Raw genomic sequence first — 23,970 nt, forward strand, 5'->3', positions numbered from 1 at the left:
CCACCTCCAGTACACATTGAACTGATTCAAACAATTTCAACTCTGCTGCTCATTCAGGAAATTTTAGGAAACAATCCCAAAATTTCACAGTAAAATACTCATTGACTTTCCTCTTCTACAATTTTATACTAATTCAAACGATTCCAACTGGAGAATTGGTGGGGGGGGGGGGGGGGGGATGATTTCCCAAAAGTTCTGAATCATATTGTGTCAGCAACTTGTAAAGCTGTCACTTGGGCGCTGCGCATGTGGGCTCAATTTTGACTGGCATTGAAGGAAGAGGAGGAGGAAAGATGAAGAAGGCAAAGAAGAAAAAGAAGGAAGAGAAGGAGCAAGAGAAGAAGGAGAAGCTCTGAGATCCAGATCCAGCCACCCACACTTGAAAACAGCCCACACACAAAGACGAAGACACCCTCAACCACCTCAGCTTGACGGTGTCTGGCGTGCGACATGCTCATGCAAGATTTATGCATCATGCGCCTCATAAATTCTGCACCTTTCTGGACAAAATGTCAAGCCCTCGCCATAATAAACATAGTTAAATTAAACCCTCTGACAGTGTCAATCAAAAGTGAGCATTCTTATCTGTAATGGCAGAATGCATTTTGATGCATATTTGAACTGGATCTCAATGATCGTGACAAGACTAAAAAAAAAAAAAAAAAATGCGGTTAGCGAGTCAAAATTTGTGGGAGGAAGTCGGCGTACACAAAGAAACTCCACACAAACAAATAAAATATGTGCCAACTAAAAATTCTGTGTAACAATGTGTTCAAACAGCAATTTTTTAAATCTCTTTTTTCATTGTTTTCTGACAATTTATAGCAGCTGAAATTTGAGATCAGACTGGATTCAGACATGATACACTGACAAAATGTAAAAAAAAATCCTAAAAATAAGTAAGTAAATAGATAAATAAACTTTATCACTACAGTGGCAGTGTAAAAAAGCAAGGGGGGGGGGCAGGAAACCACCTGCCTGCCTGTTACTTGACTACCATGATACAATATCAAACAAAAGGAAAAAGGGAGAGAGAGAGAGAGTAGATGACGCAGAACCCCAATTAAGACTCTCCCGAGCGTGAACAAATTAACCCGAGTTACGAGCAGAGACGTGCGTGCGTGTTCGTACACGCACACGCATACACACACCCTGGCAGAAAGGAGGTGAACCGGAGCAGGATGACATTCACACTCAAACAGGCGCCACTCCCGCCCGAGTGATATTTGTAAGGCGACATGGATCAGTCGCACCACTGCGGGCACTCTTTTTTTATTTTAATCTAATTTTAACCAACTAAAAAAGCCTCGTCCCGTGCGCCTCGTCATTGAGATTTGGGGCAGCTGCTTGATAAAACTGACATCTTTTTCCATGTGAGAATTTCCCCTAACAAGGGGGGAAGGAGGCGTGCGGCCTAATGACATTGCGGAGAGCGACATATGCCAGGCATCACTATGTCTGTCGCTCCTCGGGGACATTACGGTAACAGGATAGTAAGGAGGAGGCGGTGCAGTGTGTGTGTGTGTTTTACCTCCAGGCAGAAAGCCCTGGAGACAGTCAGAAGGGGGGGGGGGTGCGAAGAAGAAATACTGGCGCGAGGGGTCAGCAAGAGGAGGAGGAGGAGGACAGTAGATGAATGGGAGAAGAGGGGATGAACTTGACCCAGTCTGGAGGACTAAAAACAGGAAGGAGGGTAATGAAGTGGAAACATGCTTTGTCATGCCTCGCCAAAGCCATAGGATTAGACTTCTATAATTAGAGGACGGGGGGCATCATAATGCTAGCCTTCCTTTTGGGCCACCGTGAGCAGCTACGGTTAAATTACACAAGGTTCGTCCTTGGCTTGTCGGGGGAGGGCGGCAAAGAAGCTACCAAGAGGTGGAAGGTTTCCGAACGTCTGAATGGATATGACCGCGGCAACTCCAAGGACGATGGTCATTCAGGGTACATTAAGATAATGACAACTTTGGAAAAACACAAAATGTAATGTGCACTCCAGATCGTTAGATGGCGATATGAGTACCGATTGCGTGCCCTGCCACCTTTTGAGAACAGATTACATTGCTAGCTAGCAGATAGCTAGCAGATAGCTAGCAATGTAACTATAAAATACAAAATATTATATTTAAATGTTTTTATGTTAGACCTGTGCCTTTAAGAGGCAGGACTTGGTGGGTCAATTACTGTGGTTATCCTTTTCCACATGTAACCTACAGTAAATCATTTTATAGTTAAAACATACAACATAAATATGGTTTCTTGCAACAGACATATGATCAGCAAAAAAAACCCCCAAAAAACACAGTAACAGGGTACAAACGGTGTACAATAAAAGAACTTCAAAAAGCACACTTGGTTGTTTAATCATTTAAGTCTTGTGGATTTCTGTAGCTTCCTTCCTGGAATTTCCGAGCTGTTAGCCAGTAAAGCGTACATGAAGAAGCTCTTAAGAGCACAGGTAGCCCACCTGACATATTCATCACTGCCTGCACGGAGCACCGGACCGTCGGCTTCCGTATGAATATTTATCTGAAGAGTGTTGCCGTCGGAACAGATGAGCTCGCGAGGGGGGGAGCGAGCGAGCCATCCATCTCACTCGCTCGCCTTTGCCGCTCCTCATCCTTTACTTTTCTCCTGCAATCACCATTTCAATACCCGCCTTCCCCCTCCTCTGGGCTTCCCTGATATCACCCCGTCTTTTCCTCTTCCCCTTAAACGCGGCCCACCGCCACCAGCCTCTATCCAACCCCTCGACCGGGCTGATATATGTATGCTAAAGGATGGATGGCGAGAGGAAGGGGGGAGGAAAAAGTGTGTGATTAATGTCTTGGAGAAAAAGATAAATAATCACAGGAGACTGGGGGCTGGTAGTTGGCCTTAGGGGAGCAAATATGGAGAGTTTTACGGCTGGGGGAGGAGGAAGAGGAGGAGGAGGAGGAGAGGAGGAGCACGGCGACGGCAGATCCATTCAAGTATATTAGCCTCCCCCTCCCACACGCACACAATAACCTCAGCATCTATTCTATTGCGCTACTGTCTTTCATCATCAACAATGAATCCCATCCCTGTGACAGCACACACACACGCTGGTTTTTTTCCAGGCCAGTGTGTGTGTGTGTGTGTGTGTGTGATGGGCCAATACATGTGCCGTGTGATGTGGCTGACAGCCCCGTCCAGCACTCCCCCCTCTCTCTTTCTCTACCCTGTGCTGCCCTGCTTTTAAGCCCCTCATCCTCCAGTGGCTGCCTGTCCCCTGGAGTAGATTGCATCTTTTATTTATCATTTTTTTTCCCTCCTCCTTGGCTTTATTTCTTCTCTACAGCCAACCACGCTACATAACCCCCCCATGCACAAAGAAAAAAAAAAGTGGAGCAAAAATTGCAATCAGCATAACACGTTGTCGTCGTCCTCCTGCTGTGTGCTCGCCTGTCATCCTCGCCTCTGTTGTGAGCGGATGAGACTGACAGCCCGTGCAGACGAGGACACAAACACATGCACAGACCGTCACCCCCCGCGTCCGCCGCTCTTCATCTCACACACGCACACACTTGCAGACAAAGGACAGGCAGAGGAACCAATTAGACGATTAATTGATTGTTGGGAATGATTGCGATTGTGCGAGATTGATTGCTGATTAATCGCGTTTTGAAGCAATGGAGACAAAACGGAGGGCTCCGTTTAACGGATGACGACAGCCACGGGCAGAGGGGGTATATTGACACGGAAGCAGGAGTTTAGAATATTCAGAGAGTGCTCCCATCTAAGGTTGGGCAGGATGGACTGCTGTGACAATGATCAACTGTTTCCATGCCCGTGTTGCAGGGAGAAGAATTGTGCAAAGTGTAGCCATGCCAAAGTTGTGGGATGTGTTGATGCAGCTCAACTTCCCATCGCTGATGTCATGGTTATCTTCGATTTGCTACAGGCAGTGGAGTGACTTCCATGCAGACTGACATGGAAAAGGGAGTTTAGAACATTCAAATGGATGTTCCATCTCAGGATAGGTACTATTTGAATAAAAAATTTGTGAGCCATTGCTGGAAAAATTATTTTGAAATCACACATCCGCTTTTTGAGATATTTTGAATTTTTGTTATTATATTTGGCCTATGAAAGCTTGCACAATACTGATTTAACCACGCATTGTAATTTATAGCTTTGACGTTTCTGAAAATAAATACAGCTGTTGCTGAAACTAACCTTTAATTCATGAATATTATCATTATTATCATTATTAAAACCTGATGCAAGAGAAATAAAACAATCTATTAAAAAAATGAGAAATTTTGTTGAGCAATGTTATTGATTACTTGTTGTTCAAATACGATATTACAATTGATTACATCTCTGTATGTTCTGAAATTCTATTTCCCTACCATTGTCGGATTACAGTGCTGAGAAAAAAATGTTACTTCCAATCGGTGATATCACATCCCCTGTGCTCTTTTCAAAAAGTGCTGCGACTGAATCAACAGCGCCTCTGCTGGTTGCAGCCTAGACGCGCACGCCGTCAAAACAATTGACGATCATTTGCTTACTCATCAATTACACTACACACTGACATGAAAATACTTTAGTTATGGCTTGTGGAATTAGCACACTGTGCAACATTATTATTATAACAATTAAAATAATATATTATTATTAGATTTGTTGTGTTTGTTGTGCTCTTTATTGTTAAGTTTCATGTTAATTTAGAGTAACACGTTGTGTATTTTAGTAAGTTTGAATGAGCGATGCCGTGCTCCTCACCTTCAATCCATTTTTTAATGCGCTTGTCATATTTATTATTGCACGTGAGTTGGAGCCTCTCCGTGAAACAAAGATTCAAACCCAGACCTACTGATTGCAATCCAGATCTGCTATCCACTACATAGCTATTCTTCCAATGGTGACATCTATCCATATGTTTTCAACAGCGCTTCTCCATATTAGGGTGGCAGAGCTGAACTGACTGTGAAGTGAGAAGTAGGGTTCGGCAAGGACGGATGGGTTATTCCCACTCAAATTATGCAAAATGTGAATTCTTATTACCTTAACATGCAGGGTTTTGCAATGGGAGGTAAAATGAAAGAAACCCGATGCAAACTCCAAGTGGAGATTCAAAACCAGGACCTTTCACTGTGAAGCAGACATGCTAAGTGCTGGTTCAGCATGCCGCCAATGAACTAATAACAGTTCATTTCTCCTTCATTCTGTTTCTGTCCTCAATCGAGTCCCAAAACCCCAACCCTGGAGCGTGAGCGTCCAATGAGTCTAATAGTGGGGAATCTGGTAAACAGGCCAGCTCCAGAGGAAAGTGGATGAGATGAGAAGAGAGAGGAGAGAGGAAGAGGAGAGGGGAGAGCTGCCCGCCCGCCTGCCTGCCTGCCTGCTCCATGGCTACTATTGTGCGCTGCACATTCTCCAAGCCCACAAGAGCTCCAGCCATCTCCGCACGCAGATTCTTTGGAGGCATAGCGAGCCAAGGAGGAGGAGGAGGAGAAGGAGGAGGAGGAGGAAGATCATGCATAAAATCTTGTTTGCGGGATGCGTTCAGATTCAGATGAACCAGGGGAGGGTAATGGGATTAGAATCCTGAACATCTTCCAAGGGTGTGGAGTGGGATTGACAGCTCAGAGTCCAACGCTCTTGGTGAAATATGATGAGGGGGAAAAAAGGCGAGAGATAGGGGGGTGCTTAGCCAACATTCCCCACTCTCTCATAATAAAACTAGGTGAATCATTTGCATCCAGCAGCCACATACGTCCTGGCATTGACAGAGTAAGAAAGAGAATGAGTGTTTGGCAACCAAAATAGACGCACTGTGGCTTTAAATCGCCCCAGCCCTCCCACCCTTCTTTTCTAAATATCGTCTATTTAGCCAGCGGTGAAAAGATATAGGGGGGCTTTTGTCTGTGGATCGGTCGGTGCTGGTGGGGGGAGAGCTGCAAAGGCAGAAAAATAGGAACAAAGTGCTATATAAGCTTCCAGTGGAACGGGAGGGGGGGGGGGGGGGGTGCTTCGGGCAAAGGAGAAGTGGGCTACGATTACGTGGAAATACCCGGCATTGTTTACACTAGAATAGAAAGAAAAAAAAAGTCTGGTGTTGATTGGCACTCACCGACTTGCAGTACGTTGTCCACCCAGCCGCCCTCCAGCAGAGTGACACCCCGTAGGAAAGGCAGCTGAGTCTCGTCGTTATTGTCCCCACTAGTTCCACTCTCCTCGGCCCCGGCGTTGAAAGACGAGTACATGCAGATCTCCTTCTCGCTCCGCGGGAACGACCAGTATACGATCCGGCGCTGCACGGGCTCCGGGATCCGCTCGAAGCGCTCCTCCACCCGCTGGAAGGGCCACTTCTCGGCCACTCGGCGAGCCGCGATGTCGAGCAGCGACTCCGGGTTGTGCGCTTTGCCGCTCTGCCCCGCGGTAGAGCCCGAACCGCTGCCTCCTCCGCCGCACAGGACTCCTCCAGCCCGCTGCCCCTGCCTACATGCCGGGTTGTAGCCGGGCCGGCAGCAGAGCCGCTTGGCTGGAGGCTGCTGGACTCGCTCGGCCATGTTCGCACCGCTTCCGACCTGCCTCGCCGAGCCTCTCCGATCATATAAACGGGATAAGGAAGAGAAAAGGGTCACTCTCGCGCCGATTGTTTGCCCTACATGGGCAGGTGAGCCTTATTTGGTGATGTGGGCGGGGCTGAAATGTCGTCACAGAGCCCTTTGTGTGCAGCTGGGCGTGGCCTAGGTGGGGGGCTGCTGCTATAAAAGGAAGCGGAGGCGGAATTCCCGAATGTCGGCAAATCCTTTGTGAAGCCGTCGGGGCGCGCGAGGGCGGAGCCCCGACGGCCGACGGGGTCTTTTGAAGTTTTGCCTTCTTGTTGAGAGTTTAAAGGCGGGGGCTTAATCCAGAGGCGGTCTCGGTGGCTCTCAGCGGGCCCAAGGGGGGGCGAGAAAGCCCACTTTTTTCTCCCCTTTCATTTTTTCTCCTCCAGTGGAGCTGGAGTTGCAGTAATAACATGATGCTTGTTTTTTGAGTGGTGTCCCCCCCAAAAGCTGACTTTTAACTGTTAAAATAGACAAAAGACAGGGTGGTAAAAGTTAGTGAAGTGAACATGAAAATGAACAACACCATTTTGACTGAAGGGGCCATGCACTTGGGACCTTGGCCTTGTAATTCTCAATACCACCACTTTCATATCAGTATTACACAAAAATGCAGCGTACAGAACTGCTATGTACATCATTGAATATAGTTATCTAAACTGGCTAAAAACAGCATAAACTTTCTTTGTGGAGAGCGCATTGCCACAGCAACTGTGCAACAAAATATTGTCTACTTCCCCCAAAAATGTCTGCTGTTTCTCAGTGTCTGGCCACAAGATTACTTTCCCCTAACAGTCATTAAAAAGTCGTGGAGGTGGAGGGATCCAAAATGGTGGTACAGCTATTTGGCGTGCCCACCTTCCTGTGTGTGTTCCTACTGTGACAAGAAAGCGGAGCCATGCCTTTGCGGGTGTTTGCTCGTGGTTACATTGCCGGCCCCCGGGCTACCCACCACTGACGAGACGCCCAGAAACTACCGTAATAATTAAAACAATTCAACAAAATGGCTGGCGTGCTCCTTAATGGTCTATAAAAGGCAACCAAAAGTATGCCTGTGAATGAGAAATGCTAGCAACGTGTTCCCAGCAGCCCCCGTCGCGACTCATGCGAGGGGGACTAAAAAGGCTGCCCTTTGAACCTCGTTGAAAGCGATCCATGCCGTATGGAGCCAGCAGATGTGGCCTAACCTGATTTGGTTTCAATACTTCCCCACAGGAAGTTCACAAAGCCAGGAGGTCCTGCTTTGTTATGTTAGTCATCTTTCTCAGAGGGCCAACGAAGCCTTTTTGGCTCCCTTTCTTCTTGCGGACGGGAGTTATTGCTTTATAATTTGCAGGATTGTTCAAACAGAAAATTTACTGGTGATCACATTTTTTCCATAATAAAAGCCAGGTGTCATATGTTTTTGGTGTGTGTGCGTGATTTTTTTTTTTTTTACAAGGTTACATGTATTTCACGGTGTGACTCTTCGAATAGTGGTCTGTACTTTAATACAGACCGTCTCTGTTAATCAGTACTCATCTACGATAAACGCCTCAATTTCCCCCCTTTCATTGAAAAGAAATTAAATAAAACAATAAATAATACAAGGGAAACGTGGTAGCTTACAAGTTACAATGCATCTTTGCATATAGTTGTTATAATTACAAACTTTTTATAACTGAAGTATTATTTTTGATTGAAATTAGATATATTAAATGAAATGTACATATTACATAGTTTCCACTATGATATGCATCATGACATTATATGACATCACAGCAGCATCACAGGGTGTTTTTCTTCAAGTTCATCCAAGAAAAATTCTAAATTATGTTTACTCGACAAATTCTGGATAGTTTTATGAGATCCTATCCTCTGGTTCCATCCATCCATCTATTAATTTGTTAAAAGGAAACATCATAAACATCTAATTATGAATAATTAATTAATTTGTAGCTGTCCAAGTTTTTCATGTATTCATTATGTTGGACATTTTAATCAGAAACACTGTCAAATTCTGGTCATAGCTACCGTTGTTTTTACTCTGCATAATAAACATCACGAATGTTTGATTTATCATCCCAACGAACTACAAATCCCATTCAACACTCGGATTACGTCACATCCTTCCCAGCACTGCATCCGGAAACAGGAAAAGAAATCGAAAAGGGGTAGAAATAAAAAGAAATCACAGCGCGCAGGTTAGTATCTGTCTCACTTTGCAAGTTGCGAGCATCGGCATTGGAACTTACCTTTTAAAATCCGCACATGTTCGCATGTTTCGTTTGCTGAGATTTCGTCTTTGATGCAACTCAGACCGTTACCCGGCTACTGGTTAGCTGATGATGCTAACCCCGTTCAAAAGTCTCGCTCAAATCACTCACGGAGGCAATCAAACTTCACGTATAATACTAACGACAGATGAATAGAAACGAATTGTGATAATTTTGCGGACGTGGAGCTATTTTTTTCGTTCGTTTTGAATGATGAACAAGTAGCGAGCATCAAATTAGTAATTATTCTAAAGGTGTGACGTTCATTTTACTCACTCATATCGGCGAGTATACGTTATTTACGTCTGATTTAGCTCGAATTCATGCTGCCGTGCCTCCAGTTTATGCTGGTGGAGTAGTTAGCTCGTGCGCCTCGGAGTTCGAAACCCGTCTTCTGGCTTAGTATGCGAAATGCAATGTTTACCCCGTGCTAAACATGTTGAGAGTTCAAGTATTAAAATATTGAATGTGAATATGGTTGTCAACGCACATATGTGATTAACACGCTCCACTGAATGTATCTACAAACTAAATTGGGAATTGACTGCCCATGATATATCGGGGTACCAAAGATAAAATGCAATATAACAGGAAACACTATTTGTACTTTAGTTTTACACTCCATGACGTTTGCCCTAATGTCTCCCACTTGTCACCCAACCACTGATGCACTATTCTTTCCCCAGCACCATGATTGAAATGATGCGAGCATGGGTCCAGTACATAGTGGAGTGGTGCGCCAAGGATCCCTATGGCTTCCTGACCAGTGTGTTGCTGGCACTCACGCCCCTCTTCATCGCTTGTGCGCTGTTGTCGTGGAAACTGGCCAAGCTGATCGAGGTGCGTGACAAGGAGCAGAAGAGGAGGCAGCGGCGTCAGGAGAACCTGGCTAAGGTGAAGAGGAACTAATAAGATGGCTGTGTGGAGGATGAAGGCCCGCCCACCTGTTGCCTTCACCGCCGCTGCAGATCCTTTAGGGCAAGGATAGTGCGCGCCTGCACACCACTGGTCGAACAGTGTCGAGACGGACATTCCCGTCGGACTTTCCTCAGCAAGAGTCTGTTTGACATTTTTATACACAGGTTTGCTTGTCATTGTGTGTAGCGTTTGCCACACATAACATTCCTTTTTTAACATCTGCATTGTGTTCAAATGAAATGAAGCCCTACTGTACTGAACCAATTTATTTGTAATCAATAAAGTTTTCATGGTTGCTTTAAAAAAGGTCCAGATTTTTAAAGTTCGTGAGAGTATGTACAATAATGTGATATTCTGAGCCCATCTTCCCCAGTCATAGTTACATTTTAAATTTGATAATGGAGGCAATAAACATTGTGTGTGTGTGTAGGTCCTTAAGATATATATTTCCATAAGATAAAATGTAATGCTATTTTTTGTGACACTGCGATCAAACTAAACCCTCCCAACATTGTCAGGTGCTTGTGTAACGTTTAATAGCATCATAAAACACAGCTTCCTAATTTCTGGATGTACAATTTTCTTCAAACAGGATGCAAATAATATTTGTATTGCTTATTAACACCAAATGAATTGCACTTACCTGCCACTTCATTAGCAGCATAATGAAAGAGCTCTGATACAAGAGCTGAATGAAAACAGTCAGCCTTTCTTTCTGTGAGATTGCATTCTACTGCCAAGTGGTCTAAGTCCATACCACCGTCTCTTCAGGTTTCCTGTTTGGGATTAGGACGCCAGGAGCCCGGCTGGAAGGTGTTGGCGGTGCTAGTGGGCTCCTTGCTGAGCTCCTGCTTGCCAAAGCTGGTGGCGGCCGCATGGCCCGCGGCCACAGTCCTGGATGGAATCGCCACCAGGCCTTCATCGTATTCCTTCGTTCTCAGGGCCAAGTCTTTCTCCTCCACTTCCCTGGCCTTCAGCTTGATCTGCTCCCTGTAGGCCTCGTTCTTCATCAGCTCCTGCGTGAATGCACACCAATCATCATTTGGACACAAATTGGATTTTGTGACAAAAATTTGCTAGCTAGAAGATAACAAGAGATAAACCTAGAGCGATCGATAGCGACAAATATATAGAGGGATAGATAATCTGACTTCATTTTTCCCTTTTTTTTTTTGGAGGGGTACACAAAGCAGCATCTGCTCACATTTACAAAAAAAAAAAAAAAAAAAGCAACTCAAAGTAGCAATGCCAGGAACAAATGCGCATTTATGACAATGAGTGAAACGTCTAATTGTCCACGCTTGGAAAAGCCTGCTCAACCAACATTCCTACTCTAAACAGCTCCCCCCTCCCTCGCCATCACTTGAGCCATGTCATAAAAAGGCCGTGCCGACTGGGCTGCTGCTGCGGCGCGCTGGCCTGGAAAAGTGAGCGGCGCGGCCAAAAAAGCGACACTTTGGGGGGAGAACGGAGGCAAACATACCAAGCTGCTTTTCCAGCCTGTTAATGACAGGATTTAATCCAATCAATTTATGTCAGACTTGGACTGGGAAGAGAGACAGAGAGAGGTGACAAGGGGGTTTAGGGTAAATGTGCCGGGAGTGAAGCCTCGGTCGGTCCAGCTGTCGACGAGCGGACACGAGGCAAAGAAAATTGGAATAGAATGTTCTGGCACAGTGGTGGGTAGGGATGGCACAAGCCCGCTGGCGAGGAGAGGCGGCGATCGAGTGAGCGAGGGATTTCCTACATCGAGCCACATTTCGTTTGAGCCCCAAACCGTTTCCAGCATTCTCGCGTTTAAAGAGCAATTAAAATCCGGAGAGAGCAACACAAGGGAGAGGAAGGAAAAAAAAAGAACCAGCGTTCAACATTCCCATCTAGGAGAAAGCCATAAATAAAAAAAAACGACACACACGGACCTTCTGCATCCATTTTGTACAGCTAGCTAATCTTCATTAGCAGCAATCAACAGTAAGACATCATCAGAAAATTAAATACTCACATAAAGTACCTGAAAAATCAACTTCAGCGCATTCACGGGCTTTAACTAGGACATGATGTTTATTTTAATGCTGCTCCCAAAAGTTGCTCGTTCGAAAGCGAAAGATAGAAACCAAATCAAAAGCCTCTCCTTTGCCTTGAAAGCCCACCCCCCAAGAGTCCAAGCATCATCACAGCAGGGATGCTGCTGCTGCGGTGGGGCGCTGGCGGGGGAGACGTACCTCTACAGAGGGAGCCTCCTTCCGTCTGCCTCGAATCCAAGCTGCAGTAATAATAAAGAAAAAAACAGATAGTGAGAACACCCACACAAACAAAACATGCAGTCATATTTCAAAATGGCAATTATTTTTTTAAGGTGCCGCAACCCCTTGTTGGGGCAACCTGGTCCTCATGTGGAGTTGTTGTGGGTCCAACGCTCCAGAAGGTGAATAATTCACAATTCAAACATTTGATGTCTGAGCTACCGTTGTGCATTACAGCTTATCTCGTGAGACCTCAATTCATTTAGCAAAATTGTTGACACCCCTTTATTTCCCATCGGAGGCCAACTCGTGTCCTAGAACAGATTACGGTGAGCAACGGAGGAAAGGAAACAGTTGCTCGAACCAGTTGGACCACTGAGAGTCCTGGAAGAGAACGGGTGGATCCACTCTGATCTCGGAATTTGAAAGCGCACGTGCTCTGTCATTTCTCATCAGTACCTTTGTCCTCTTTCCTCGCTTCTCCTGTCATATCACTGCACTTTTTTTTTTTTTTGAAAGGAGCTCTATTTTGGCTGAGCTGGCTGCATAGCCTAGCAGGTTAAAGGAAGCCAAAGAGAGTGAGAGAGAGATTCTCCAACTCTTCCTCCAGCTAGCGCTGGGGATTCTGGGCCCTCTTTTATCCCTTTTCTTATTTGCATGCTGATGAAAATGCATGAGGGATGGGGCGAACCGGGATGAGGGGTTTAAGGTGGATAAAGCCAGCCTGAGACAGAGGGAAGCGTTTGTATCCACTTGTAAGGAACGCTATTTTACCGGCACACTTTTATAACGCTGGCAGAAGGTGTCTGATTAACCAAAAAAAAAAGCATTCACAACCTCCATCTTGCAACGCGAGTGTGGAATTAAAAGAGGAAAAACATAAGCGAAGGCCTCGGTTTGATGCTTAGAGAGGGACTGGCGCTCACCGTCCCACTCGATTGGTATGCTGCCTTCCGTATATTCGTACTCTGCGGGATTTGAGGCCTCCACCATCCTCTTGGCACGGACGAGTCTCCCTGAAACAAAAGGAGAGGGCGTACGAGATGATGCAAAGCGGTACAAACAAAAAACAATGACAAGTCTCACTTACACACACACACACACACACACACACACACACAGATACACACACACAGGCCCCCTCCTTGTGCGCACATATAAATACATGGAGGAATGACAGCGCTGTGACAGACCATGGATGATTACCTCGTGGCCCCCGGGCCCTTCTCCTCAGATCTCGCTGAGTGGCTCCAAATCTGGGCTAAGCCTTTATGCAAATGAGGCTCCCTTTCACCCGACCAACCACGGCCCCCCTCCGACCGCCTTTCGCCGACCAGCTCTACCAATGGCGGCGCCGCGGCTAACAATGCCCTCCAAAATCAACATCAAGCCGCGCAGGAGACAAAAGAGGTCAGATATCAGAGGGAACAGTAGGGGAGGAGGGGGCAGGCACGAGCCGTGTGGAATATTAAGTGCGCCTTTTCCCTATCTGTGTACGGCACGAGGCTCGCCGGCAGCAAGGCCGCCACCAATTATTTTGGTGGAAATCTGCTGATTAGACAAGTTTGGCTGGCACACAATGACACGGAGATGGCGACGAAGGAGGAGGGCGGGCGGGTGAGGATTAGGAGAATGAAAGAAAACGCCTTTGTATGGCGTGCAGGTTTTGCTGTCTTTCCACAGATTCAGCCTCACAGGTAGTCAGTCGCACGTCCGGCCACCCCCCCCCACTGAGAGAGCATGAGCGTTAGGAGGTAAAAAGGGGGACGGTCGACAAGAGAGCTAGAGTGATGATGCATGGCAAAACATGGCTAGCAGGAGAGAAATAGATGGGCAGGGAAAACAACACGCTCCAAAACACAGACAATCGTCAGGATTCCATCAGCGTACGGCGGTAGCTGACTGGATGCGGACTGATGGCCTTAATGTTTAGATCTCTCGGATACACGTACAAGGGCACCAAAATGGCAGCGTTTAACGTAAGAGTAATTAAAAAGGTCATTCATTCGTATCTTTGTTATTCATCCTTCGGATTCGAAGACGACCACTGACTTCAATTTAGATCGATGATTGTATCTTAACGTCAATTCAAATGACAGCAATATTATTTTAAAGACTTTCATATTATCGCCAGCGTTAGCCCAGCGACAGTTAGCACACCGCTGTATCCCAAAACAGAAAGACAGACTGATACTTGGATTAACGGCCATTACTGTACTAATCTGTTTAATTGGTTGTTGGGTTATACATATGTGATATCACGGTATGTACGTATACATATCCGCATTATGAACCCTTGGGATGAAAGTATTCCCTTTGTAAACACGCCCATAACGGTCCCAACCGAAGGTTATTGCGCTAGCATCTTCTCAGCATGTTTACTGTTGCTGTGAAAAAAAACAAAAGCCGCTTCCAAGCGGCTTCCACTTCTGCAATTATGCCTTACGAGCTTGTCTCTATACTTTATGTGCCCGCCTATATAGTAATCAGGACAGCTAATTAGGGCTAGCATTGCTTTGGTTCTGCTTTGGTTACGAGTAGAGTCACAAAAGGGCCTTGTCGGCTCCTCAGCTTCTTCTTGATACACAGGTCGGGGGGGGGAAACAGGACGGATTCAGGGCCACTCATGCTTGTCTACCAAGAAATTGTTTCAGAGAAAATGCTATCATCTAACATCTATCTCCACCCCCTCCATGATTGCAGAACAAAAACAAATGCCAGCAAACAAAAGACTCTGGTCTCCACTCGTAGCGAGCAAATATGTTTAACAGGTATGCTAATTATAAACTGATCCCATTCCATATTTGCATTGGGTGTGGTGTGGGTGGCAACGGTACAAAAACGGTATCCCCTCCACTAACACAAGCAAAGTGTTTGGCTATAGCTAATGCCGAACTAATATGCTTACTGAAAATCAAGTACACCGTCTGCATCGCTTTCCTCGGCTAGGTTCCGACATGGTTCTCATGTCTCGTTACTTTTGCAGCATGACTAAACCCCTCGGCCCACCGAGGCATTTATTCACGGATTTGAATAACATATCCAGTGTGTCCATATATCTCTGAAACACAGCGGATTCTCCCACGACATATACACACTGGAAGGGGGGGGGGTGCTTCGTGAGCTCTGCTGGTAACCTCACATCTAGGACAGCTGCACAAAAACACGCGCAGGCCGTGGTTACACAACCACCCCTAGAAATGATGCAAGCAAAGGCAGCAGTTGTCCTCATGAACAAAATACTTCACAGTGGATTGTTACTGATGGTGGTGAAGTTACACACAAATAAGCGTGTAATGTACAGTACACGGCAGCTGTTTAAGTGCGAGCATGACCACTGCTTGAATTTCTAGAGTATTTGTTTATTTTAAAAAAAAAAACATACATAGTGAGCTCAAATTTATGGGCAGCCTTTTGACTTTTTTATGTCGTCTATTAATTTTCTTGAGTAGGTACTTAACAGCACTAGCCAAACTGTATGTGATTTGTTTTTCCCAATGTTTACATAAAATAATGTAAAACAAAATTAAATAGTGTTTTTCTATGACAATTATCTGAAAAACTGACACATATTTTATTTTATGTTTTTTTTCTTTAAATACTAAATATTGAATTATCAGTCCTGGGCTATCTTCTTGGTATCATTTATAATTTCTTATTATTTAATTCCCTGTTGCAGAACTACTTATGAGTGTAATACATGCCATGTGACCGACCAAGCAACTCATTTTCCTGGTATAATTAAATAAATATTCCGCCATTTAAAGGAAATGACATTCCATAAATCTGTTGTTTCATGTCTTGATGAGAAAATATGCACGATATTACATCAAAACAAAACATCTGCAATGGAATGAACTAGTTTTAAAAGAGTTTTTGCTGGACAAATTAGCTACCCTTACTATACGTAGTTGTGCCTAAGTGTTGTGGCTGCCATGCTTTATGCCTGAAAAGCAGACTACCATTATAAGGTGACTTTGACCTGCTTTCGTTGAAGACCATAAACGCAAAGGACATGAGAAGGCTACGTGTTGCAGTGTTGTGTGGATTTCCATTAAGACTTTTAATAGCTTGCATGTGAATCACATTAAGTTGCTGCTTGATGAAAACCCAACATTTCCTGCACTTTAAATGTAATTAGAAAAGCTTTTACAACAATTTAATAGAGGGCTTTTATTGCGAATTAGATGAATGTAATAATATAATAGCTATTGATTGTTATATATATCATACAGTCCTATAAGTGAATTGCATTACAATTGCATCTCATCGTCATGGTAGTATATTGTCCTGCCCTCTTTAAACCCAACCAGTTAATGGTTTCCCCGTGTTAAAGCTTCATTTTGGTTTTTTCCCTCCTGTGGTCAAAGTGCTTGTTTATGTGGGAGTAAAAAAGCATTGTCTAAATTTGTTTCTTTCTCTATTTATATAATAAAAGGTCACTTTTTAGTCCGCATAAATGATGTAAGACAACAAGACTATTATGTATTTTTGAGTGGCTGTTATCGTTAAATCTTGACACAACAATAGGAAAAAAAAATCATAATAATGTGACCCACAGAATGAATGGCAGAAATTTCAATAACACGCTTCAGTAAAACTTGGATTTTGACTCTTTAGACAAATGACTGCGTCTGCCAACAAAATATATCTTTTTTTTTGGTATGACCATGACAACATAGCATGATGAAAATCCCTTTAAACTCATTTATCCAACAATTTTTTTTGTAGCGCTTGTCCTCAGGTGAGCTTGACCTGATCATGGCTGACTTTGGATGAGAAACAGAAACTGGATTAGTTGCCAGCCAATCACAGGGCACGTTTAAAACTACTCTGTGGAGTTTTCGATCTCATCTATCACTGTAGGAAATGAAAATACATCAAATTAGCAGATTTCTTTTCTTTCTTTTTCTTTTGCTGCTACACCTTCCCTGAAGTCCTCTGGTGCCCCCCGGAGGAAGGAAACCTCCAGTTCCCAGTTGAAATTGAACTCTAACAACTGACTTTTGACTTTATGCAATTTTTTTTCTGGTCATTCAATCAAAGTGGGACAGTTGAGGGCCCCCTCCCCCCTCGTGGAGAGAGAGGTGAGAGAGGCATGAAGGGTGTTAGCAGCTCTCGATCTCAGCGGGACCCTTGTGACAGCTCTGCCTCCTCATCACTCACTAGGGGGAACCTACTTACCAATATGCACGCACACACACAGGCTGGTGAACAGGCAGATTAACCTGAGGGACAGGAGTGAGGGCGCTGCCTCTCACCGTGAAGGACAAACAGCGACATTGCGTCGGGGAAGGGGGGGGTGGGCAAAGAAGGGGGGGGGGGGGGGGGGGGGGGTTGGGGAGGGGCTCCGGCAGCTTTAGGAATGAAATCCCCGCTGCATTAATATTCATGAGCCATCTCACCTGTCTGAGTGCAACTCGTCTGCCAGCCCCCAGGTGGGGGTGGGGAGCTAGGGAGGGAGGAGACTTAGGGGTGGAGCGCTGAAGGAGGTGAGATGGGGGTTGCCGTGGCAGCAGTGTGGCGTGCCAAATTCCAACGGCAGGCACGCCTTCGCTAGAATATGACGGCGCGTGTGTGCTCTGAGGGGGGCTGCTCTTTGAACCCTGAATCCACCCTGCTAAACTCAATCACCTGCGCCAACTCACCCGCTGTCTCTTATACACAGACACACACACACACAACCCCCAACTTGACACATCATCTCCCAGGTGACTCCTGCCGGGGGCGACCTAAGAGTTTCTTTTTTTTTCCACCTCCGCAATGTCGTGGCGGGTGTCCCTAGACTGTCAAGCGCTCACTCTTTTGATGGCTCCCGCAGATGTCAGCGAAGGGGAAAACAACCCGACTGGAAACATCTGCAGAGAAACTGATAAACAAATCATCCCTCTCCGACGGGTGGACCAACGCCTCGCCGGAGGAGCACCTGACTCGCAGCGGGGGGAAAAGTGGGGAAGAAGGAGCATATTTCAAGCCTTGGAAAAATAAACGACCACCCGTAGCAGATTGTAGTTTGAACCTGCAACCACGAGACCCTTAAAATCACAATTTATTTATGCATTTTCAACACTGTCACAAAAGTGACCTCTTGTTTCATAATGGGATGGAAATAAATGGTAAAAAGAAATAAGAAATCAATGCCTAAGGATCCCCACCCGCAAGAAGCTGGGTGAAGCGGAAAGTCGGGGTTTCCTAGCTAAAGCTACTACCTCTCCAGATAAGCGGAGCAAAATGGATGGATGGATGTTGATTAAAATAATCATTAGTTACAGCTAGAATAAATTGAAAATATCAATAGTGGTTGGCAAATCTTACTTATGATCGAATCAGAATCGGCAGCAAAAAAAACCCCCCAAAAAAACGGAAGATCCGCACTTTAACTATACCGTGGGGAACCAAACTGAACTGGACCACCACGAGCAAACCGACTGCAGCAGAACAAAAAGGCAGATTGAAGACGCCCATCTGCACGCCTGGACCGAGTCTCGTTTATTTCATTCCGAGGGAATGGACAGCCTTATGAAGATGGAGTGATCCGATAAGCATCAGTGATGCCAGGGAAACCAGGTAGCAATCCGGACTCTCTTGCTTCCAATCTCTAATCTAACTGGGAAGGGAGGGGTGTGTGAGGCCCGTAACCATGGTTACCTATTAGCTGTGAGCCTTGTGACGCAGAGAAAGGGTTTAAAGGAAAAGGCCAGCCGTTGTTTTGCATCCGCTGTGGAGAGAGAGGAGGAGCTTAAGTGTAAAGTAGGCCCGCTGCCGCTTGGGCTGGATTTTTTTTTTTCATACTTTTTAAATTCAGCCCTCATTCTGTTTGTCCCTGCCGCCACTGAAGCCACTGAGGCTGAGCAAAATAATTCATACAGAAGTAAAAGAAAAGGAATGCTGATTTCCCCCGAGTGTCACTTTTAACTAAACGCAGGCACGCTTGTGGGGAAGAGGGATGCGATACCCCCGCTCGCTTAAGACCAACAGTCCTCTTGAAGTCAGTCTCCTCAGTACTGGAAGAAGGGGGGGAAAAAAATGGTGGCGAGCCAGGAACTCAGCGTCCTTTTGTGTAACCCTCACCATGTGTATGATGTCCATACACAGAGCTGTCCACCCCTCTCCATTCACCTCCATCACGCTCATCAAATCCCCTTCCCGTTAACCTGCCTCCACCTTCTCCCGTCTGCCCAGTCCACCCACTCATTTCACCCTCTTTCTGTCAGAAAAAAAAACGCCTTTCACGCTCACCATTCTTCTCCTTCATGCCATCCGCTCTGTAATTTCACCCCGGATGTCAGCACTCCCGTTGTTCTTTGTCAGTCACTTTCTTTTTTTTTTTTGAAGTCTCCTTCTCTTTCCACCACACTGTGCCTTATCACTCCCGCTTCCTCTATGCCTGTCTGCTTCATTAAAATATTCAGAATAAGTCGGGACCTTTTGTGACAAGAAAGCCCTCCTCGGGTGGCGCAACATCTTGCCAGCCCATCTGAGATTAGAACACCTCGGTTGGTGAATTGCATCTCTGCGGAAATAAAACCATTGCTATCCGTCGCCCACTTTTGAGTCTGCGGGTGTACCTAATGAAGTGACCCGCGAGCGTACGCTCAAGTTCAAGGCTTGAAGTGTGAACTGTGGTGACATTGGCAGCATTGCCCTACTTGTGATGCTCTCCCACTGGAATATGTCGTCTTTGATCTCAGCTTGAGCATCCATCTTTGCAAATGCCTTTTTAATTTAGTAGTTAAGCCACCCCATGATGCTCCATCTCACACACACGCACACACACACGTGCCTCCACTTGGCAACCGGCACCGTGCAAGATGAGCCAAACACACTCGTGTCTCCATAACGATTAAACAACCTTCATTTAAACCTTGTGCACCGCAAAGCTGCTGATCAATTAGCGTGATTTACTGTAGCGGGTCTGGACAACACCGATGCGCGGTAAACGGCACCTTGATGTCCTACTGTAGGGTAGACCTTCCTTCATGGCACCCGAGGGACGACTTGTGGCAAAATAAACAGCCATTTGGACCCGCGTCTCCCTCCGCTGCGACTCTTTCCATGAAAATAAGCGGCTTGAATCAACGATCTGATGACACGCGGCCATCTGTTGTTGTGTTAAGTGTGTTAGGGCATGAAGCGGGGAGGGGAAAGAAAAACACACACACACACGCAAGCAATCGCTGATTCCTTTTAAATACAAAGCCGATACAAATGCGCACACGCCACAGAAACACACACCGCCCTCGCAGTCCCGAGAGTCGCCCATCCTGAAATAGCCGAGTACAGGCCTTTTCAGTTTGGACTTGATAGGTGAGAGCTGGCTGATCAAATAAATAATAGACAAAAGGCAGAGGGATGGTGATGGTGCACCTTTTTGTCTGACACAGCGTGGTGCACCTCTGAGGAACCTCTGAAACCCTTTCTTGCTCCACACACAGGGAGAGGAGAGGAGCGATAGATTAAAACTGCATGGCAGACGCTGCTAAAAATGAATAGGGCTAAAAATACTCCCCTTTTCAGGCAGACATGAAAGAAGACTGCCTTTCCTCTGTCCGGTATTGAGCAGCCATTGATTCCCCGAGACAAAAGGCTACACCTCCTCAAAGAGGTGAGAAAAATAGCAATCATACAGGCAATTATTTTCAAATGCGCCTGCAGCGGCCGATAATGTCAGCGCGCCTCCTTTCTTCCTAAATAGAAAAAGGAGGCGACGGCAGGCGTCGGGGACGGCAGGCGTCGGGAACTGCGGGCGCGCCGCCGTACCGGGGCTTGTTCGTCACTTCGGCTTTCATCTGGTTAGCGTGACACGGCGCCCCGTGCGGCGGGAGGCAGAGCCGGCCGGGCCTGGGAAGCGAGTGCACAAAAGCAAGGGAGAGAGTGGAATGAATATTGATTACGTATTCATGCGGATGGAGACGACTACAAGGGTCGGCAAGACCAGTGCCCGTAGACAAGCATCAGCGGGGCACCGTGGTCGGGCAATAGGACGGCGCTGGGTATCTACAGTTGCTCCCTCTCCAGGCATGCACTTCACACTGAGGCCTGTTCGTTTTGATGTGAGGCACTGCAAGGGGTAAGGGGGGAGAGTCCAAGCCATTCCACCATACTGAACTACTCTTGTGTACTGAATCGCAATCTCGGCTGGCAAGGCTTCAAAGGGAGAGAAAGTCGAGAGGCGGCAACAAAAGGAGAACTGGGGCCAAGGGGAGGACGGACTTGCTGGAGGAAAAGAAAGAAGTCGGCATGAAGACACAGTGAAACTCAGGCTTGACGTAATCATAAACAATAGAAGAGGCCCAATGAGCCACATATCTATTGTACTGTTTTGATTATTGTCCCACTTAAAAATTTGATTTGTTGATACCACAAGTTGCAGTTTTTAGGTAGTTCTACTAAACAACTGTCCTATATATGATCAAAACAACCTCATGCTTTTTGCACCAACAAGGCGGGCGTGTCCTTTTAGTCCTCTCTCGGCACAACTATTAAAGTCTTCATACATAGTTTACTACACGCAAGATTGCTTACGCCCCAGTTTTCTAAAGTTAACAGTCCGAGAGAGGTAGAAAATGGGAGCAGCAAAGCATGGATAAAGGTAGGAGGATGGACCACAAGCACTGGGGGATGAACAAATGAATAGAAAGAAGGAGGTAGAGCGGAGAAAGCTTTCGCTCACCCTGCCCGAACCGACGGCTGGTATGCAGCGGTGAAAAAAAGCTCAGCGGTCCAAAGCCTCAAGGCCACGAGCCCACGCTTGGCCTATCAGTTTAAGATCAAAAAGAGCTGGCTTTAGCGAGACATATGGCCTGAATAATGCATCTGCTTTTATTTTCACCAGCTTGGACCGGGCAGAGTGGCAAGAAAAAAAGGACATAAATATGGACAGAATATATTGCTTTTTTTTTGGGCAATGCATCGGCGTGCTCACACGTGTGTGTGCACGGCGTCCAGCGTTTTTTTTTCTCCAGCAAGCCGGCGGTGTCACTCATTGAGATTGGCCAGTCAAACGGTGGCCTGTAGCGTGATGGGAAATGGGCCTGTGTGATGTCTCATTTGAATAGTCTGACAGCCCGCAGCCTTGTAATGAATTATAAATATGAGGTGGGCGCAAGTTTCCCCAGCAAACTGCAAAGAAAAAGGTGAAGCACAAAGTCAAGTTCAGTCAGAATGAAACCATGCGTGCAAGCCTGCTGGAGGCTGGCCTCTCCGCCTCCAGACCAAGACGTTAACTTCACAAGAAGAGTTCATTATTACTAAACGTATATAATCTATTTAATCAAAATGCGTGCCATATTGTCAGAAGATGACATAAAAAATAATTTTGTATGTAATCATCCATCCATTTTCTATACCGCTTATTTTCATTGGGGGTGTGCTGGAGCATATACCAACTGACTTCGGGCAAAAGGCAAGGTACGCCCTGGACTGGTAGCCGTAACAGGAGTCAGCATTTTATCTGCTATGCCTTTCACACAGAACTCAAAGTCCAGTCTCATGCAATGTATACAAATTCAATATTTGTCCTAGAATTGCGTAATCAATCACAGACATCATCCAGACTCTGTTACCGCTCTGACAATACCTCAGATGATAGAAAATTGCTGTGTCGACTTCATTCCATATTTTTTGGGGCAGAGGAATTTATTGAGACAGTAAACAAGAAAAAGAGGTGGAAAGTAAGGTTCTTAGAAATGATGTATGTAAAAGGGCTTCTGACACTAAATCAAAGGCTTAATCATATGGAAAGGTGACGTGGACAAAAGGTGAAATAGCTTTTACAGGTTATTTAAAAAAAAAAAAAAGGCTTCTGATAGCACCCTCTCAAATGTCAAAAATGACCAACTTGGTCCCCTCAATTCTGTCAGTGCTGTATATACAGAACAAAACATTATAAGCAAAATGCTTATAAGCTTAGAGTCTAATACATCCTGCAAAACCGGAAGCTTGACAGGTTGGACCCCACAATTCTGTGTTGATACATAACACAAAAAAATGAAAAAGGCAGAAAAGGTCATTGGTTGACTTCAGTTCTCCATTTTGTGTTGACAACACAACAACAGAGAATAAAGGTGAAAAAATGATACGACCTCTGAAAGATGAGATTTGTCAGGTAGGCTATGCCACATCATTCTGTGTCATTCTGTGTTTATGCGCATCAATGCCGTTTATACAGAATATTAACACTTCAAAAACGAGGGTGGGGGGCAGTTTTACATTCAATGTGAGGGGTTAATTATTTTGATTTTCAGGTTAATTATATGGACGCCCAAAATGGCAAACATCCATTAATCCTTTTATCTCTTAAGTGTTATTGTTTTTCAGTGTTTTTTTCTTTTACAATTTAATTTAAAAAAAAAAAAAGAGCTACAGTATACATCGCATCTATTTACTGAAATCAGCAGATGAATAACTATTGAGCCTCGTCCTCCATCTAGCGGTACACGTGAGGTACTACAGAGGTGAAAAGGCTGTCAAACCAAGAGTGCATACACTTTTGAAAGTTATACTGGCAAAATTCTCGCAAAATCCACAAAACATTGATGACAAATCGATCATAGATGTTAATTTGACTAGGGTGAAACGACATTAGATGAAAAACATTATGTCCAAAGCAGGCAAGACCATCCATTGCAGACATCGTAGAGGGGAACAAGACCGTATTGAGTCAATTGTTTATAAATTGACTCTGCTTTAAACCATCCTTTACTGAATTGTTAGGCAAAATTGCATCGACCTAAATTCTACAAGCCACTACATGGCTTACCTGTCCATGTCTTCTGTTCGGGGATAATGTAATATTTGTTCCCCAGGTGGTCCGTGCCGACGTGTTCCCGTACCACGCCGAACGTCCTCCGCAACGCCCCGACCATTTTATTCATATTTGCAGGAAAGGGGAAGGTTTTAGTTGTCTTCTGTGCACCCTTGCCAACGGGGTTGCGCTTTACTCCGGTTGTTTATGAAAGACTTCCGGTA

The 23,970-nt window shown here is 45.4% G+C and overlaps 3 protein-coding genes across 3 annotated transcripts in view; 1 reads left to right on the forward strand and 2 right to left on the reverse strand.

Moving 5' to 3' along the window:
• The window catches only part of LOC148397817 (zinc finger SWIM domain-containing protein 6-like), a 48,644-nt gene extending 39,597 nt beyond the window's left edge, over window positions 1–9,047 (reverse strand). The window contains exons 1-2 of the mRNA XM_088375274.1: window positions 8,819–9,047; window positions 6,104–7,045 (exon numbers count right to left, since the gene is read on the reverse strand). Of these exons, the coding sequence (XP_088231400.1) occupies window positions 6,104–6,542 (439 nt within the window). The 5' untranslated portion in view covers window positions 6,543–7,045; window positions 8,819–9,047. The remainder of the gene's footprint in view (window positions 1–6,103; window positions 7,046–8,818) is intronic.
• smim15 (small integral membrane protein 15) lies at window positions 8,662–10,063 on the forward strand. The gene is made up of 2 exons (XM_088375278.1): window positions 8,662–8,767; window positions 9,526–10,063. Exon 2 carries the CDS (start codon window positions 9,530–9,532, stop codon window positions 9,746–9,748), a length of 219 nt encoding a protein of 72 aa, XP_088231404.1. The 5' UTR covers window positions 8,662–8,767; window positions 9,526–9,529; the 3' UTR covers window positions 9,749–10,063.
• ndufaf2 (NADH:ubiquinone oxidoreductase complex assembly factor 2) lies at window positions 10,006–23,968 on the reverse strand. Its single transcript, XM_088375277.1, has 4 exons — window positions 23,762–23,968; window positions 12,927–13,016; window positions 11,980–12,020; window positions 10,006–10,773 (listed from the first exon to the last, which is right to left on the reverse strand). The coding sequence occupies exons 1-4, from the start codon at window positions 23,874–23,876 to the stop codon at window positions 10,525–10,527; spliced, it is 495 nt and encodes a 164-aa protein (XP_088231403.1). The 5' UTR covers window positions 23,877–23,968; the 3' UTR covers window positions 10,006–10,524.
• Window positions 23,969–23,970: the final 2 nt, after the last annotated feature.

This window comes from Syngnathus floridae, chromosome 5 (genome assembly GCF_059516105.1).
Source record: "Syngnathus floridae isolate MCC-2025c chromosome 5, RoL_Sflo_1.0, whole genome shotgun sequence".
NCBI classification, from domain to species: Eukaryota; Metazoa; Chordata; class Actinopteri; order Syngnathiformes; family Syngnathidae; genus Syngnathus; species Syngnathus floridae.

Coding starts and splice junctions, on each gene's coding strand:
- smim15 (XM_088375278.1), top strand. CDS start 9,530: ATGATTGAAATGATGCGAGCATGGGTCCAGTACATAGTGGAGTGGTGC.
- ndufaf2 (XM_088375277.1), bottom strand. CDS start 23,876: ATGAATAAAATGGTCGGGGCGTTGCGGAGGACGTTCGGCGTGGTACGG. Junction 13,017..23,761: donor CGAACAGAAGACATGGACAG/GTAAGCCATGTA, acceptor CTTTTGTTTCAG/GGAGACTCGTCCGTGCCAAG. Junction 10,774..11,979: donor AGGAGGCTCCCTCTGTAGAG/GTACGTCTCCCC, acceptor GCATTCACGCAG/GAGCTGATGAAGAACGAGGC.